The 19,497-nt window shown below is 40.9% G+C and overlaps 1 protein-coding gene across 2 annotated transcripts in view; it reads left to right on the forward strand.

Annotated features, from left to right (window-relative positions):
- Positions 1-17,347: 17,347 nt before the first annotated feature.
- Positions 17,348-19,497, forward strand: part of PKD2 (polycystin 2, transient receptor potential cation channel) — a gene marked incomplete at its 5' end in the record, with an annotated part of 48,738 nt that continues 46,588 nt past the window's right edge. For both annotated transcript variants that reach the window (XM_082653120.1, XM_082653121.1), the window contains one exon: positions 17,348-17,960. In XM_082653120.1, the coding sequence (XP_082509246.1) occupies positions 17,348-17,960 (613 nt within the window). The remainder of the gene's footprint in view (positions 17,961-19,497) is intronic.

Genomic DNA, 19,497 nt, shown 5'->3' on the forward strand with positions numbered 1-19,497 from the left:
AGTTAAAAGTAATAGGGAACAGAAAAAATAGTAGAAATTAATAAATCAAAATGCTGGTTCTTTGTTAAAAAAAAAAATCAGCACCACAGATAAACCACTAGCTAACCCAATAAAGGAAGAAGGGTAGAAAGCACAAATAAGAAATAAAAACAAGGAGATAACCAAGGACATGAGGAAGTTTTGCAAATCAGAAGCAACTTATAATATTTTGCACAACTCAGTCCAAGTTAAACGGAAAACCTAGATGAATTAGATTATTTCCTAGGAAAATACAATTTACCAAAATTAACTTTGCTAATCATAGAAAAGACAAATAGACAAACTTCTATAGTGGAAAGACAAAAAGTTATCAAAGAACTAACTATAAAAACTAGACCCAAATGACTTTACAGTGGAATTTTATCAAAACTTCAAAGACCAGATAACCCTAATACCATTTAAATTGTAGCAGAAAAAGAGAACTCTCAAGTGATCTTTATGAAACAAGTATTACTTTGACACTCAAACCTGGTAATGATTGCAAATGTACACACACACACACACACACACACACACACACACACACCCGTATAAATCAGTCTCACTCATAAGTAGCAGTGGAAAAATTCTAAATAAACAGAATCTAAAATCAAGTTTAAAGAAGGCATCATAATCAAGGGGGATTTATACCCAAACAATGATGCTTCAATATTGGTAAATTCATTCCTATAATTCACCATATAGTTAGATCTAGGGAGAAATATGTCATATGATTAGACTTATAGATGATAACAAATAATTTGTATCAGTCAGCTATTCCTGTGAAAATAATGAGTAACAAACACCCTCAATATCTAAGTAGCTTAGGACATCAAATATTTTTCTTTTTCTCTTTCAACAGTCTGTGGGTTTGCAGGGGTTGTACTTCAGGCTGCAGGATGGATTCAGGTCTGCTCCATATGTCTCTCTATCTAGGATCAACTATCCAGGGCATGTCTGTCTTTCTGATGGTAGAGGCAGGAACAGAAGACAGGTGAGCAGAAACTTATGATGCTTTGGGCTTAGAACTGACACACTGTCACTTTTGATCAAACCCCTTTGTTCAAAGCAAGTCATACATGTAGAAAACAAACTTATGGTTACCAAAGGGGAAAGGGGGGGAGGGCTAAATTAGGAATTTGGGATTAGCAGATACACACTATATAACAGATAAACAACAAGGACTTACTCTATAGTACAGGGAACTGTATTCAATATCTTGTAATAACCTATAATGGAAAATAATCTGAAAAAGAACATATATATATATATATACACACACATATATATATATATATATATATATAACTGAATCATCTTGCCATACACCTGAAACATTGTAAATCAACTATACTTCAGTTAAAAAAATTAAAGACAGGGCTTCCCTGGTGGCGCAGTGCTTGAGAGTCCGCCTGCCGATGCAGGCGACACGGGTTCATGCCCCAGTCCGGGAAGATCCCACGTGCCACGGAGCGGCTGGGCCTGTGAGCCATGGCCGCTGAGCCTGCGCGTCCGGAGCCTGCGCTCCGCAACGGAAAAGGCCACAACAGTGAGAGGCCCGCGTACCGCCAAAAAAAAAAAAAAAAAAAAAAATTAAAGACAGATCAAGTCATATGATCAAACCCAATATCAACGTGCAGGTTAAGTACAGTCCTCACACAGTGAATCATGAACGAGGAAGGGAAAAAAGAATCGTGAACGAATAATAAAGTGTAACACAGCCCTTGACAAATTTCAACACTCATTCATAGTTTCATAAAAATAAAATAAAAATTAAGGGACACTTCCTTGACATGATGAAATATTTTATATCTCAGCCCCAAACCTGCACCATACCTAATGAAGAAACATTACAGGCATTCCCATTAAGATCAAGGACGAAGCAAGTATGTCCTCTCTCTCCACCACTATATAACGTAGGTTTGGAGATATAAGCTAATAATAATAAACATTTAAATGCATAAGAATTGAGAAATAATTCATTTATATCTTCATGTAGATTATATAACACAACATCTAGAAAACAGAGAATCAGTGCTAAAAATAAAACTAACCAGTTCTGAAATATAGCATGTAGCATGGTATAAAATTTAGCTAAGGACATATGTAGAAAAAGTACTAACAGTGACCATTCGAAAGGTATAGTGTCATTTAATATAGAAACACACAAAATAAAAGATAAAATACTTAACAGGAAATGTGCCAAAACTGTTTTGGAAAACTGTGAAACACTCCTATAGGACAAAAAAGAGGTCTTAAACGAATAGAAAAACATTGTTTGTTCTCATATAGGAAAATTCAACATCATAAAGATGTCAATTCTCCCTCAATAATATATAAATGCAATGTGATTCTAAATAAAATAAAAGTAAATTTTTCCCCCTGGAGCGATGCAAGCTAATTCTACAGTTCATATGGGAAAATAAACATACAACAATATGAAGGAAAATCCTGAAAAATAAAAGCAATAAGGGAGGATTAGCCCTAACAAATATTCAATCAGACTCTAAAGCCTCTCTGATAAAAACACTGTGGTACCAGCAAATAGAGCGAACCAAAAAGCAAGTCCTCATTAGACACCAAATCTACTGATACTTTGATCTTGGACCTTCCAGCCTCCAGAACTGTTACAACGAAATGGTGTTTATAAGGCACCCAGTCTGCAGTAGCCCAAACAGACCAAGATACCACCATCCTGTTGTCATCATTAGTCAAGTGCACTGGGCTTCCAACATACTTGCTTTTGTTGACACTTCATCACAATCAGCCGTAGGCGATAGCTGTATTCATTGTGTTGTGGTGTGTCATCAGACATAAGCACCCCATTTCCCATCGGCAAGTGGCTCAGCAGTGTACTCAAATCCAAAGGTACGACCAAGATAATCCTGAAATTGCATTTTTGAATGGTGGTACCATTAAAGACCATCCTCTGTACTGTATCCGTCAAGGTTCAGTGAGAAGACAAGAAACACACCAGTAATTTAAACAGGGAAAATTTAACGTAAAGAATGATTAACTAGAAACAGGGGGTTAAGCATAGGAGATTAAAAAAATAAAACCTTAACGATACCATAGGATTGAGAGTACTCAAATAAGGAATGATTTGGAGAGAGAGAGGCAGTCTCCCCCAAACTGAGATAGCTGCAGCCCAGGGGATGACAGAGCAGTTTGCGGTGTCATCCTGGGCCAGACCTGGTCCATAGTTGGTGGGCTGAAGTCGCCAAACAGGGCACTTCCCACCGGAGTGCCAGTAAACTGAGGCTGGCAAGCAGGAAACTTGATGGTACAGGACTGAGCAGGGAACTGCCCGCCGGGATGCCGGCGAAACCAGCTGGAGAGTGAGCTGTACTGGATGCTCTGCAAGCACGTCACAGCACCTGTCCTTTAGGAGCAAAAAGAGAGGATGAGGACTCCCACCAGCCCAGGCAGCCTGTTCCCCGTAGCGTCCTTCCAGTGCCCTCTGCTGACAAAGCTTGCCATTGTGCCAGCTGGCAAAGGAAACACGCTTACAGGATCCAACTCCAGTATCACAAAGTGGCACAGAGGCAATGGACCCTGAGAAGAGCAGCAGTAAACTGATAGCTGTCGCAGGCTCTTTGAGGAAAAGGCTTATTCATGGTCTTGGGCAAAATGAGTTAAAAATTAAGCCTGGGAAGCCTCTTTAATAATAGAAAGCAAGAAAGCATTCAAAGACAAAATGGAATCATATACGGGGGACCAAAGAGCAGACTTGAAGGGAACTTCCATTGGCCAAAACTGGAGTAATTTGAGAGTAAAAAGAATAATGGCAGTAACAAATAATAACAAACTGGATTTCTTAATTCCATTAGTATATAGTGATAGTATAAGAGAGAGCATAAAAGAAAGATCTTCTTTGCAGATGAATGCCAACTTACAATAAATGTAGGAGAAATAATAAAATTGCAAAATCATTTTGCAACCCACAGTGTAGTATTGATTCAGGAAATGATCCCTAATGAATGTTAAAATCATTGCACAGAAGGTTATGGGGAACAGGATATTCACCTGGTCTCAGAACACCACTCAACTAATTACTAATTCCAAAGGAAGAAGATGCTTTTAACTAAAGAGATTTAGTAGTCGCCCTCTTCATCCAGTAATCAAACAGCCTCACTAATGGGACTATTAGATATGTACCTTCTAATGTGACACAATAAGAAGACGCACCGTCGCCTATGAAATGCTTTTGTAAAAAATGTTTAACCGATTCAAATCAGAAGAAAACAAACAAATCTAGAAATTGAGCTACTCTGTAATGCAACAGACTTCAAGTTTCTGAAAAGTAGGGCTGCCATATAAAATACAGGACACTCACTTAAATTTGAATTTCAGAAAGACAACAAATCATCTTCTAGTGTAAGCAAGGGGCATATGATACTAAAAGATGGTTCATTGTTTGTCTGACCTTCAAATTAACTGAGCATCCTGAGCGTATTGTCCTTTTCTAAATCTTTCAGTACTACAAAAAAAGTCAATGTGATGAGAGAAAAAGGAGGGAGTAGCTGAGGGAGGATACTAGATTAAAAGCTTAAACAGGTATAACCAAGGGCAAAACAGGAATTTTGATTGACTCCTGGATCAAAAAAGAAATAAAACTACACAACACATTTGAGGAACAATTATGGCAATTTGAATATACACAGTACGTTAGATCGTATTATGGAATTATTAATAGTTTTCTTAGGTGTGATCATTGCATTATGTTTATGAAAGTGGATCAGGCTTTATTCTTAAGAGATGTACAATAAAGTATTTACAGATACATCTAGCAAAACCTCTCAAAGCAATCTTGAGAAAGAAAAGCAAAGCTGTAGGCATCACTTCCTGATTTCAAACTATTTTATGGTACTGGCATAAAAAGACACATAGACCAATGGAACAGAACTGGGAGCTGAGAAATAAATATATGGTCAACAGATCTTTGACAAGGGCACCAAGAAAACTCAATAGGGAAAGGATAATCTCTTCAGAAAACAATGCTGGGAAAACTGGATGTCCACATGCAAAAGAATGAAATTAGACCCTTATCTTATACCATACACAAAAATTAACTCAAAATGCATCATACAGTGCATTATACAGTGTTGGTGGAAATGTAAACTGGCCTTTATGAAAAACAGTATGGAGGTTCCTAAAAAATTAAAAATAGAACTGCTGTATGAGCCAACAATCCACTTCTGGATATATATCGAAATGAAATGAGATCAGTATATCACAAACAGATATCTGCATTCCCATGTTCATTGCATCATTATTCACGATAGCCAAGATACGGAAACTACATAAGTCCATCAACAGATGAATGGATAAAGACAACGTGGTGTGTGTGCGCGCGTGTATATATATATATATATATATATATATATATATATATACACGCGCGCACACACACACAATGGAATATTATTCAGTCCTTAAAAAACAAGGCAATCACGCTGTCTGCAATGATATGGATGAACCCAGAGGACATTATGCTAAGTGAAATAAGTCAGACACAGAAAGACAAATACTGTAGGATCTCAACTATACGTGGACTCTAAAAAATTCAAACTCATAGAACCAGTCATTTCCAGGGCTGGCCGGGGTGTGGTGGAAATGAGAAGATGTTGGTTCAAGGGTACAAACTTTCAGTAATAAGGTGAATAAGTTCTGGAAATCTAATGTACAGCATGGTGATTATAGTTAATAATACTGCATTTACTTGAAATTTGCTAAGAGAGTAGGTCTTAAGTGTTCTCACCATGATACACACACCTACATAGTTACACAAGGTAATTATGTGAAGTAATGGATGTGTTAATTAACTTGATTATGATAATAATTTCACAATAAATATGTATATTAAATCACCATATTGTACAACTTTTTAAAAAAATCGCATCATACCACCCAATTATGTACAATTTTTATTTGTAAATCATATCGCAATAATGCTGGAAAAAATAAATGTAAATAGATGAAGCCCCTCTGTTCAAAGACAGATTCTGATAATGATAAAAATAATAACAATAATAAATCCTACAACGTTTTTGTTTCTCTTTGTTTTATGTGTTTCCCTTATAAACAGATTAAAATTTTTAAAAAGCATTGCAATAGTACTGTCAAAGAAGTAGAATTAAAAAGCAAATAGCGTGCAATGTAGCTATGAGTCTATTCTATACTGTTAAAGGTCCAATAAAGATTTAACTATTATGAACCATTACACGCCAAACAACAGGGAGACAAAATGTTACATAGCAAAAACTATTACAATCACAATAAATAACTGATGAAAACATAATAATAGGAAAACCTAGATGACCTTGGGTATGATGATGACTTCTTAGATAAGATACCAAAGGTGTGATCCGTGAAAGAAAGAATTTGTAAGCTGGACTTCATTAAAATGTAAAAGTTCTGCTCTGCAAATGACAATGTCAAAAGAATGAGAAGACAAGCTACAGACTGGGAGAAAATATTTTAAAAGACACATTTGATAAAAGACTTGTTATCCAAAACATAAAAAGAATTCTTAAAACTCAACAATAGGAAGATAAACAACACGGTTAAAAAATGGACCAAAGACCTTAACAGACACTTTACCAAATAAGCATATAAAAAACCTCCACATCATATGTCGTCCAGGAAATGTAAATTAGAACAGTGAGATAACACTACACACCTATTAGAATGGCCAAAATGCAGTACACGGACGACATCAAATCCTGGCAAGGATCACTGCTGGTGGGGATGCAAAATGATACAGCCACTTTGGAAGACAGTTTGGTAGTTTCTCACAAAACTAAACATACTCTTACCACAGGATACAGCAATTTACCCAGAAGAGTTGAAAACATAACCACACAAAAACCTGCACATGGATGTTTATAGCAACTTTATTCATTATTGCCAAAACTTGGAAGCAACCAAGGTATCAGTAGGTGAATGGCTAAATAAACTGTTGTATATCCAGACAACAGAATTTTATGCAGCACTGAAAAGGAATGAGCTCTCAGTCCATGAAAAGACATGGAGAAAACGCTAAAGCATACTACTAAGTGAAAGAAGTCAATCTGAAAAGGCTACGTACTGTATGACTCCACTGGAGGACATTCTGGGAAAAGTAAAACTATGCAGACAGTAAAAAGATCAGTGGTTGCTGGGAGCTAGGGGGTGAGGGAGGGATGAATAAGCGCAGCTCAGAGAATTTTTACCGCAGAGAAACTATTCCGTATACACTATGATAATGGATATGTCATTATATATTTGTCCAAAACCGTAGAATGTACAACGCCAAAAATGAACGCTAATATAAACTATAGATTTTAAGTGGTAATATTGTGTCAATATAGGCTCATCAATTGTAATAAATGTACCACTCTGACCAGGATGCTGGTAATAGGGGAAGCTATGCATATGTGGAGGCAAGCGTTATCTGGCAGATCTTTGTATTTTCTTCTCAACTTTGTTGTGAAACTAAAACTGATCTAAAGCAAAGTCTTTAAATAAGGGGGAAAGAATATAATAAAGTGAAAAATTTTAACATATCACTTAGATTCACTTAGGAAATAGATGACATACTCAACAGACTATTTTGACCAAAAGTTATACAGAGCAAACAAGCTTTTATTCTAGGCTAATTCAGCCTCACTACTGAGGCATTACCCTTCTGAGGTTTCTACTCAACACCCCATGTATTGCAAGGTTTCTCTGCTTTGGATGTTTGAAGAATTTAAAATATTCCCCCTCTATGAGAGCATCAAGAATTTTTCCACCTGCTCCTTTCTGGTAATTATTCCTCTTGCCTCAGGCAGATTCTTCAAATGCTTTGAAGACTCAAGGGCAACACCCTGGAGATCTCTGGAGCTCTTTCTCTGTGTGACTCTCTCCTCTCTGGTACTCTGTGAATTCCATCCACCTTGGCTTCCCCAAATTCTCAACTTACTCTGTCTTCTCAACTAAGGGAGACTGCACAGCAGCCTGGAATCACTCTCTAGGGAATTACTGGAGAAACCATAGGACTCACGTTGTTTGTTTATCTTCTTTCAAGGATTACTATTCATCACTGTCCATTGTCCAATGTTTGAAACCATTCATCATAAATTTGGACTAGTTTCTTATTTGTTTAAGGTAAGTGGGTAAATATGTTTCTGTTGCTCCCTCAGGGCCAGGAACAGAAATCCTTTAAAAATAATTTTAACTTTAAAAAAAAGAATGAAAAAAATCAAATAAAATATATGACCATGCGGAAATGAAAAGGGAGCTGGCATAATTCATGAAAGGAATTAAGGATTTAAAATAAATAATTAGGGAAATGAAAACCACATTTAAAACTACGAAAATATGAAAAGTACAGTAACATGGGGGACATGATTTGTAAAAATCCTATTAAAAACAAAACCAGAAAATGACAGAAACCATTAGAAAGAGGATAATACAGAAATGAAACAGTAGCTCCAACATATGCATTATTGGTACCCTTGGATTAAGGGAACAAAACAAATGAAACAGAATATTTCAAAATTATAAAAGTAGAAAGCTTTCCTAAAATAAATGAAAGTTTTAATTTACTGATTAAACCTGTACAGTATTTCCCAGAAAAACAATTATGCAGAATGATCGACCCAAATGTGTACTCTTTAAAAAACTCACTAAACAGGTAACTTTTGGAAAGAAAAATCAAGTCATCTGCTAGGGCTGAGAGAAAAAAAAATGTGGGTTTAATCAGACCTCTTACTTCTCCACAGCAACATTTAATGACAGAGGAAGGTGGAGAAATGTTTCCAGAATCCTGCAAACAGGAAAAAAAAGATTGAGCCAAAAATATTGTGCCCAGCCCATTTGTTTTATGTTTATGGCAACGGAAAGGCATTCTCAATTTTGTACGTATTCTGGGAACAATGAAGGTTTAATGCGTCCGCCTTAAAAAAAACAACAAAAAAAGAACTGCTTGATAAAAAATCTATCCCAAAAAACTAAATAGAGAGAAGGAACTCAAGGAAATGGAACTCATATTTAAAAAGTACTGGTAGAAGCTTCCCTGGTGACACAGTGGTTGAGAGTCCGCCTGCCGATGCAGGGGACACGGGTTCGTACCCCGGTCTGGGAGGATCCCACGTGCCGCGGAGCGGCTGGGCCCGTGAGCCATGGCCGCTGAGCCTGCGCGTCTGCAGCCTGTGCTGCGCAACAGAAGAGGCCACAACAGTGAGAGGCCTGCGTACCGCCAAAAAAAAAAAAAAGTACTCGTAATGAGTACTGAATACACTTAAATGTATAAAGTAAATATTATCTTTATTATTTTAGGTTAAAAATGAAAGTTTATAGACTTTGGCTACATAAAAGTTATCGTTAATTTTAAAAAGTGTTTGTTTGTGGAGAGTATACATTTGCTAATGTCCTTATCTTTCAGAAGAAGAGTCAAAGGCTACTGAACAAACATTGATGAATTGATAAAATAATTGCTTGATTCATTTAAAGAATTGATGATTGACATGAAAATTTACATTTGTAAGTAATTTCAAAATATCATTCAGACAGAAACCCAACATAGCTCACTAATGCTCTATGATCAACTGACGAGCAACAGTCCTTTACGGGTCATACCAAAGTAGGGACTGGAACCAGAAAGAGTCATTCAACACAATTAAACCATTAAAATTTACAAATTTAAAAGCTCTTAGATAGCCTGTGAGGAAGAGTGAGGGAAGCTACTGTAATCAAAGCAGGAAGGTATTACTAAAAGGTTAAGCACATAAATCAAAAGAACAGAACAGATCATCTAGAAATAAACACTCATATACGGTCAATTGATTCTCAATAATGGTGCAAAGGTGATTCGGTAGAGAAAGGATAGTCTTTTCAACTAATAGTGCTGCAACAATTGGATATCCATATGCAAAAAAAAACCAAACAACAACCCTCTATTCATACCTCACACCATAAACAAAAGTTATCTTTAAATGGATTATGTGCTGAAATGTAAAACCTGAAATTATAAAACTTCTAGAAGAAAACATGGGAGAAAATGTTCATGACCTTAAGTGAAGCAAAGATTTCTTAAATATGATACCAAATGTACAATCCAAAGAAAAAAACTCACAAATTGGACATTATCAAAATTATGAACTTATGCTATTAAAAAATACTATAAGAATGAAAAGACATCTTTAAAAGGTCCTTTGGAATAGTATTTATAGTAAAGATGGTATAGTAAAGTATGGTTTGGCATCCCCCCAAATCTCTAATCTCTTAACGCTTGCAGAGTGGGTTAGCCTACTAGCCACCCTATACGCCCTATTGAGCCCACTTAGCTCAGACAAGAGGGCCCAATTGTGTGTTCATATAGCACCTTATGCATATCATTGACACAACTCTTACCAGTCTGTATGATCCACTTCTATTCAAATCTATTAGTTAGTACTACTCCAGTTGCAAGAGACAGAAACCCAAACTTAAATTAATCAAAAAAGAAATTCTTGGCTATTGAAGTCCAGGGTTAGATCTAACTTCAATTAGTGCTGGTTTCAGGGGCTCAAATGATGTCATCAGAACCTGGTCATATTCTCCATCTCCTAGGACTCACCTAGGAGCTAGACTCCAAAACAATAACAACAAAAACAACAACAATAAAAACCTTCCCAGATGAGTGTCATACGGCACTCACTGGGTAATTGCTTTATCTGTGTATAGCTTGTATTTGCAAGCTAATCATACAGGCCTTGAAGGCAAAGACGACTTCTTTTGCACCCTAATCATACCTAAGATTATGCTAGGTGGTTATAAAGCAGACATTCTGTAAAGTCTGGTAGATCTGGGAAAGCTGTAAGCATCACCCATGTTGGCATCGAAAGGCTTTGGAAAAAATTCTGACATCCTTTTGGAAATCTGGGCTAGTGAAAGTAGAGTTGTATTCAAAATTTTTGAATAACTACACCCAAATGGTAATAATGAATAAGTTTGAGTTGGTAAAGAGAAAAGCCTCACACAATATTCCAAAGAGCTCTATTCTTGGCCCTATATTCTTCAAAATTCTTTTGAATGTGGCTAAAGACATATATCTGCATCTGACAAAACTAGAATATGGCAAATTATAAAAATGTATTTTACAATGTTCTTGAATAGCATGGCCACTCAAACATTATCACTAATTCCATTTTGGTATTCTTCCAGTCTTCACATTATACATATTTTCATGTATATATATTGTTCCATTATTCCTCTAGCATAAACATTTTGGCTGCCAGCTTGTCTAGACTTACATCCTTACAACTCCAAATCTGGTGGGAAGAAAAGCTTTTCTTTTCCAAGAATTCAAAAAAAAAAAAAAAAATCTGTTCTGATTTCCATTGGATAGAACCAGCTCCCATGCCTGTTCTTAAATACCATTCACAGGTGTCAAGGGGACATGATACGCTGGTTGGCCAAGCCTGAGATCCACACCCACCACTTGGGAGCTTAGCAGTGGTGTCAGCCACACCTGAGGCACTCAGGGACTCAGAACGGAGAGGACTGTTTCCCCGAGAAAAATTGATTACCGTTATAATAAGAAAGGGAAATGGTTGCTGGGCTGCTGAACTACAAACTAAATGAGGCAGGGTCTCCGCTCTCCAGGACTTTACAGTCCTACTCAGGAAGACTATGTTAACAGACATTTTCAATATAAAGTGGTAAATGTTGTGATAAAGGTTTGCAAGGTAGATGGCAAGTAAATTCAAGCAGGGAGATATGTAAAATGGATAACTAACAAAGACCTATGGTATGGGACAGGGAACTCTGCTCAATATTATGTAACAACCTAAATGGGAAAGGAATTTGAAAAAGAACAGATACATGTATATGTATAACTGAATCACTTTGCTGTATACCTGAAACGAACACAACATTGTTAATCAACTATACTCCAATATAAAATAAAAAGTTAAAAAAAAACAAGAAAAAAAAATTCAAGCAGGGGGGCCAGGTTTGCAGCTAAGGAAGTTTCCAAAAGGAAATGATGCCTGAGTCTAGAAAGATTCATAAGTCTTTTCAATGTAGAAGAGAGCTTGGGAGTGATGTAAAAATGTTTCCAGGCACCCTTTTTCGTTTTTGTTTTTTACTGAGGTATTGTTAATTTACAATATTATATTAATTTACGGTGTAAGTGGCATTGTTGACATGTAAGACTTGATCCCCTTGAAGGTCGGAGTCATGTCTTATCTTTGCCTCGCCAGAATTCCACATGGTACCTGGCGTCTAGTGGATATTCTATATGTGTTTGATGAATTTATTAATATTCCCTCATTATGTCTTCAACGAAAATTCTGCAGGAATTTGTAAGGTTGGTATTTAACCATATTATTCGGAGAAGAAAACTGAGAGAGATTAGATCATCAAAAATCACAGTGCCAACCAACGATGGCTCCAAGGTTACCCCCGCAGAGGCAGGGATATATCCAAACCAAACTCCAGACATTTAGAGGAATACCACAAATCCCAGCCTTGCATTATTAGAGCAGTAAAGTGAGAAATAAAGTAAACATTTTAGCATGGTTGGCAGTTCTTATAAAGCCCCAAACACCAAATTTTCTTCTGATTTCAGATGTCAAGTGATTAAAAACTTATTTTACAATGTTCTTGAATAAATAAGGGCTGAGAAAAAAATTGAGAGAGAAACGTGTTTGTTTGGGTGGGTTGCTAAGCAACACCGCACATACCAGAGGCTCCTTTTGGATTTCCTTTTGAAGGTGGAATCTGTGGGACCAATGGGTACTTCAGCTTGCATCTGCTTCATCAGTTCAGATTGGGAAATAAAAGGAAAACAGGAAACAAACAGGCAATTCTAAAGTACAGAAGTCAGAGGTGTAGAGAATGCTAAGTATTAAATTAGCCTAGTCGCCTTTTAAATGACTTCTCTGAAGGTCCTCAGTGGCACTAACGCTAATAGGTGGGGTTTTATAAGTGTGTCCCCAGAAGAATCGACCACACAGATGAAACAAAACCAAATAGTATCCAAGCTACATTATCTATCCCACACAGTATTTCAGGCCCTATAGATTACTGAAATTTGTAATATGGCAATAGGATGTAGCAACCAGATGAAGAAAAATATGTTTGTGTATCTCACTTATTTAATAAGGGATAACTTCTCATGAGAAATAGAGTTTTACGATGGGTACTAAAGGAAGGAATTCTGTGGGAAGGGAGAGAAATTTACAACCTCAGGGCCTGCTTGAGCAAAAGCTAGGAGCTCTTAAGGGGCAAAAGAGTCAAGGTAAAAGCAGGAAAGAGAATATTGGTCAGCCAGAAATAATGAATAAATAAATATTTGAGCAGGAAATATATTGGACAGCTGGGGAAGGGTTTATGAAGTCTAAGATTGAAATTAGTAGAGAAACTCCTACAATGTAGGATTTAAAGACGCTGTGGATCAAATACTATCTAAGTCATATTACACAAATATTGCTGTGCATTTTAAAAAAGCGTATTTCTTTCAACGATTTGTGATTTGAGTTTCAGGTAAGCACACATCTAAATCTGAACTATGTATGTGCGGACACGTTTTCAATCAATCTGTATTCTTTGAGGGACGGGGTATAGTCTTAGAAAGAATATTTCAGATTTTGATTTAAATAATTGACACTACAGAAAGGGGGCATGTTATTATCATCAATTACAGAATAAAGTCTGTACTCCTAACGATGCATCTGAGGCCTTCCACGATCTGGCCTGCCTACCTGCGCTTCCCATGCCAGCCTGAGGAAGGGCAGTCTCTCCTCTCAACCCCTCCCATGCTGAAAACCTTCACTACTGACTTGACACTAAATCATATTCTCCCGTCTATTGTTATTTACTCAGTGTGTGTATCTCTCCCTTGAGATTATAACTCCCTGAAGGATGTGTCCAAAGAGTATTTTGTTTTGCATATTCTGACTAAAATAATAATGTTATTTACTATGTATAGTAAATGCACAGAATTTGCACTGAATACATGGACAGCACTTGAATTAATTTATCATTCCTTGATATTATTGTTTCTCCATTCAGTCTCCTTATGTCTCTGGACTCTAGGCCTGCTAGCAGAAAACAGGAAGAACAAACAAGAAATGAACAAGCAGAAGTCTATTGCCTTCTAAACCTTGAACTCTGGAAAATCAAAATATCCTTGGGAGACAAATATCACAAAACTAAAACCAGCATTTTGAGCAGGGAACATAATAGCTTCAAGTGGGCATAAGCTATTCCAAGGGCCCTTGGAGCCTGCAGGAGAAGTGGTGGTGTGTGAAAGTTAAAAAGACCTCTACAAGAAGAATTAGGAACCCCTGTCATAGCCAGAGGTCTAGCTGTGTGCCTTAAAATGACTGTACCTGACTAGATTCATTCATTTCCCCAACCAATCCGCGGGGAATGCAAGCTCTTTAATGGCGGGGCTTTTCACTAGTGTCATTGCTTGCACTCTGTCCTGGCGTTGTGCCTGGCTCCTACTAGGTGCTCAATAAATATTTGTTATGGAATCCTCTGTCTTGGTCATGGAGTGTCCATCCTCAAGAAGCTCATAGTCTGGTTAGGACAAAGACTTCCAAATATGCAATTCTAATAGATGAAAATACTTATCCTAAGTAAGCTATAAGAGCTCATAACGCTAACACTTGAGCATTTACCGTGTGCCAGGAAGTGTTCCCCATGCCTTACATGTATTAATTCACCTAATCTTCACAACAACCCCGTGAGGCGAACACTATTATTATTTCCATTTTCCGGCACAACGAGGTAAAGCCACTTGCCCAAGGTCACACAGCTAGGAAGTGGCAGCGCAAAAACTGAACCAGGGTTCAGAAGTAGCACAGTGCAGGCACAAGACAAAGAGTTAGTCTGACTCAAAGACCACTGAAGTTTCTTCTAGGCCTGGGATTGCAGAAGAGGGCACCACTGGTGACAATGAAGCGCTAGGAACACGAGGGAAATGTTTCATGAAACCCCACGCATGTGGACCATGTTGGTGCTTCTCAAACTTAGGATGCTCCAGAATCCTCAGAGAAGATTCAGAATTTCAGGCCTGAAATCCTGCAGTTTCTGAATCCATAAGGTTGGAGTGGGGACGTGGAATGTGTATTTTTAACAAGTGTCACACTGATGTCGAGAATCATGTTTTAAGAATACTAAACTAGACCTATTCTCCAGCAGAACACTTGGGCTGAGATTCTGCTCTTTTTTCTCAGGCCTGGCTCTCCTCCGGCCAGGTGTCTGTTGGGAATCCTTTGAAGATGCAATCTGGCAGCGCTCTGTTAGGGGCACCAGCACCTGTAGAGGCTCCTCAGACGACAGGCATCACAGCCCTCACCCAGGACAGTTATTGCCGGTTTATTTGTCTGTCTCCTCTTGAGAGCAGGGGCTGTGTCATACTGTGCTCTGCATGCCAGCTCCTAATTCAGTGTGCAGGAAATGTCTTCTGAAGGAGACTGGATGGACTGCATCAGCCCTGCCCTTGAGAAGCTCATAGGTAAGTGAAGGACACAGATACCTGAATAGATAAACTGCAGGATTAGGTGATGGGTGGCCGTGATTACCTAAATACGAGCAGCATGCTGTGAGGGCACAGGGAAGCAGCAAAGCGTGCTGCACTGGTGGGAAACCATGCTGGAAAAGCAGGTTGGGAGCTGTAATGGGCTGAATTGTGTCCCCCTCAGAAATTCCCGTGTTGAAGTCTAACCCTAACCCCTCCAACCAGAGTACCTCAGAATGTGACTGTATTTGGAGACTGGGTCTTTTAAAAGGTAATTAAGTTAAAATGCGATCATTAGAGTGGGCCCTAATCCAATCTGGCTGGTGTCCTCAGAAGAGGAAATTGAGGCATAGACACATACAGAGGGACGACCATGTGAAGACACAGGGCGAAGACGGCCACCTACAAGTCAAGGACGGAGACCTCAGAAGAAACCAACCCTGCCAACACCTTGACCTTAGACTTCCAGCCTCTAGAACTGTGAGAAAATAAACGTCTGTCGTTTGAGACACCCAGTCTGTGGTACTTTGTTACGACAGCCCTAGCAAAAAAAAATATAGCAGCAGATTATGAAAATTTACCAAGCCAAACTACATAAATTAAATTTTTACCTTTTAAGCTGTCAGAAGCCTCCACGGGTGTCTAAGCATCAATGCGACATGAGCAGGTTTGGTTGCGAACCCAATTTGGAAACAGCGGGTACCCAGAAGTGAAAAATGATGGTGGAGTTGACAGATCCATTGTTCCAACGCAGCATAAAACAAGTCGTAAGGGCCCTGGACTAAATCATTGACAAGGGGAATGAATAACAGAGGTCCTAATCAGAGAGACCTTTGTGGGGCAAAAGTAACACAATTGGGGGGAAATGAGGTGTTGGAGGCGAAGAGCAGACAGATGAGGTTATCATGAAGTGTACTTTGGGGAGTGACGATGCCTCAGCTCTCAACTGGGGATACAGGAGGTGAAGCAGGCTTAAAAGAAGAAGGGAAAAGATAACAAACCTCCCTTGGGATGGGTGAAGTTTGAGACAACTGCAGAGCGTCCAGCTGGATGTGCTCCGGAGAGCGGGAATAAAGCTCTGGACCTGCGGCCTGAGGCGGGATTCCGTGACTCACAGACGGGGAGATGGTGGGAAGGGGGCGGTCGAACTCTGCGGAGCATCAGCGATCCAAGAGCCCCGCGGCCGAATCCTCGGGGTCCCCGCAACGCGTGGACAGAGGAGCCAACCAGAGTCAGCAAACCCTCCAAAAAGCTGCTGGATTGGGGCGGGGGGTGAGCGCGCCAAAGGCCAAGGAAGTCAGCGATAGGGCTCTTGTTAGGAGTCTGCTGGTAGTTTTCAAACGGAGGAACGACCTTTGACCCTGCTGCAGACCGGCTCGGGCTGGATCTCGCTTGTTCACGCCGTCGCACAAAGAGGTTTCCCTCGCTCCCTGCACCGCGGTCAACCGAGGCAGAAGTGGCTGGCGGCTAGCAGGGACCCAAGCACCACTCTGGGTGACGCAGGCAGTGCCAACTCCGGAAGCCCTCCCACCCGAACGCAATGGGGACGCCCGGGCCCCGGCTGCACTTGGGACACGGGCCCAGGCGCCGCTCGCCCAGCGCGCCGGCCGCGGGGGCGGCTGCCTCGCGCCTCCCCCTGCAGCGCGCCGCGGCCGCTGGGCGAGGCGAGGCGAGGCGAGGCGAGGCGGGGGGAGGCGGGCCGAGGGGGCGGGCGAGGGACGCGGGACTCTAGGGAGCTCGGGGGCGGAGAGCAGGAGGCGGCGGGCCCCGGGAAGAAAGGAACATGGCTCCTGCGGCGGACAGCGCCGAGCGCGGCATGGGGCGACGGCGCGCCGGGCGCCAGTGACCACGATGGTGAACTCGAGCCGCGTGCAGCCGCAGCAGCCCGGGGACGCGAAGCGGACGCCGGCGCCCCGAGCGGCGGGCCCGGGCCGGCTGATGGCGGGCGGGCGGGCCGCGGGCGCCGGCTTCGCCGGCCCGGGCGGCCTCCGCGAGCAGAGGGGCCTGGAGATCGAGATGGAGCGCATCCGGCAGGCGGCCGCGCGGGACCCCCCGGCCGGAGCCTCGGCTTCCCCATCTCCTCCGCTCTCGTCGTGCTCGCGGCAGGCGTGGAGCCGCGACAACCCGGGCTTCGAGGCCGAGGAGGAGGAGGAGGAAGAGGAGGTGGAGGGAGAAGAAGGGGGAATGGTGGTGGAGATGGACGTAGAGTGGCGCCCGGGCAGCCGGAGGTCGGTCGCCTCCTCAGCTGTGAGCTCTGTGTGCGCCAGGGGCAGGGGGCTGGGGGGCTACCACGGCGCGGGCCCTCCGAACGGGAGGCGGCGCCAGCGAGAGGACCAGGGCCCGCCGAGCCCCAGCCCGGCTGGCGGCGGCGGCGGCGGCGGGGACCCGCTGCATCGCCACCTCCCCCTGGACGGGCAGCTGCCGCGAGTGGCCTGGGCCGAGAGGCTGGTTCGCGGGCTGCGAGGTAAGAGCGCAACCCTCGGCGGCTGATGCACAAACCAGAAGTGCGGGCGCCGCCAGAGCCATCGCCCGCGGAGGGCAGCTCTCCAGGGCTCCCGCTCGCGTTCCCATTGCGTCCCCGCCTCCCTAAGAAGCGTCTTCCGCACCTCTGCTAATTCCGTTCTATTTCCGGTACCCAGCACGGAATTCCACTGCGCCCTTGTTGGTGCAAATTTATTGGATACCTCCTTCTTCTAAAAGATGTGTCAGCTTATGTTTACCTTTGGAAATAAGTGAAAGCCGTATTAGAGCGAAGGGGTACATCTGGAGTTTGGGGGGGTTTTTTCCTTGTAGGGAAAAAAATATTCTAAGGCAACGAATGGTGGTTGCAACTGCATATTTGCGAATTTCACTAAATGAAAACGAAACTTATGTGCTAGTACCCATGGCCTTTCACTGTCCTGGATGCCCTATTGCCCCTTACCCCTTTCCGGAATGGGTACGCAGTACAGGGTCCTAGTTGTGGAACGGTGTCGCTGGATAGTCATTGATGTAGTTTTGGCGGTGTCTGGTTGTTTGGGGGAGAGGGAGCTGTTAAGAACGCCACGAATAGAATAAACTGTCTAGCAAAACAGTTATTCGGCCATTTCTAAGTCTAGGTATTTTTCTAAAACAGTTGCAAAGTAAATGCTAATGTTGTTTAAAAAAGTTGAAAGTATGTTTTTAAATAACTAAGTTAATGTTCTTTGAAGTTCCAATGAGACAGTGAGGTCATCAGATACCAGCTGTGTGGAAATGTGTCAGAGTTCGGTGCACCCAGCTCTCCAAAAGGCAGGAAAGGAATTTTCAAAATTGCCAGTGCTTATTAAGAGGACACAAATTTTCCAAGAGCAAATGGGATCCTGTTTTTGCAAAGTTTTGTCAGAGGCATCTTTGGAAAAGAGTTGCATTGGCTCTTGCCATCCAAGTGACTTTAACCTCTACTTTTAAGAGTTTTCCATTCTCAGTTCTTTTGAAAATTTCCTTTCCCTTCTCTTCCTGTCAGTTTTGAAAATCTTGCAAAAAAAGCTATCCAGGTGTTTTTACAGCAACGTGATTAACACCAAGTCAGGCCTACACCCGAACCCCAGTTCTACCACACATTGGCTACATGACCTCGAGCAAATTGCCTAACCTCTCTGATCCCCAGTTTTTGAATTTTTTTTTAAAGACATGATCATAATACTTATTCTTGACTTGGGAGGATTAAATGAGGTGAAACATAAAACGTGTAGCAAGTCTCTGCCATGTTGTGAGTGCTTCATAAATAGAAATTAAATCATAGATTCTAAAAGTGTACATTTTGGTACTCTTACACAGTGATTATGCTAGTTAATTTGATTCAGAGCATGGTGGGGACCAAAAGATCCTTTTTGGATAACCTGTGTGAGTAGATTAGTAAGAAACTCTCATACTCTTTTCAGGTTGTTTAATTGTTTTAATTGTGCTTTTTAAAGTATTCACTGAAGTGAGAGGAGTTTCTTATAAGTTAATAAATAATGGAAAGTCATGATCCTGTTAAT

The sequence above is a fragment of the Grampus griseus genome (assembly GCF_964374135.1).
Source record: "Grampus griseus genome assembly, chromosome: 4".
NCBI lineage: Eukaryota > Metazoa > Chordata > Mammalia > Artiodactyla > Delphinidae > Grampus > Grampus griseus.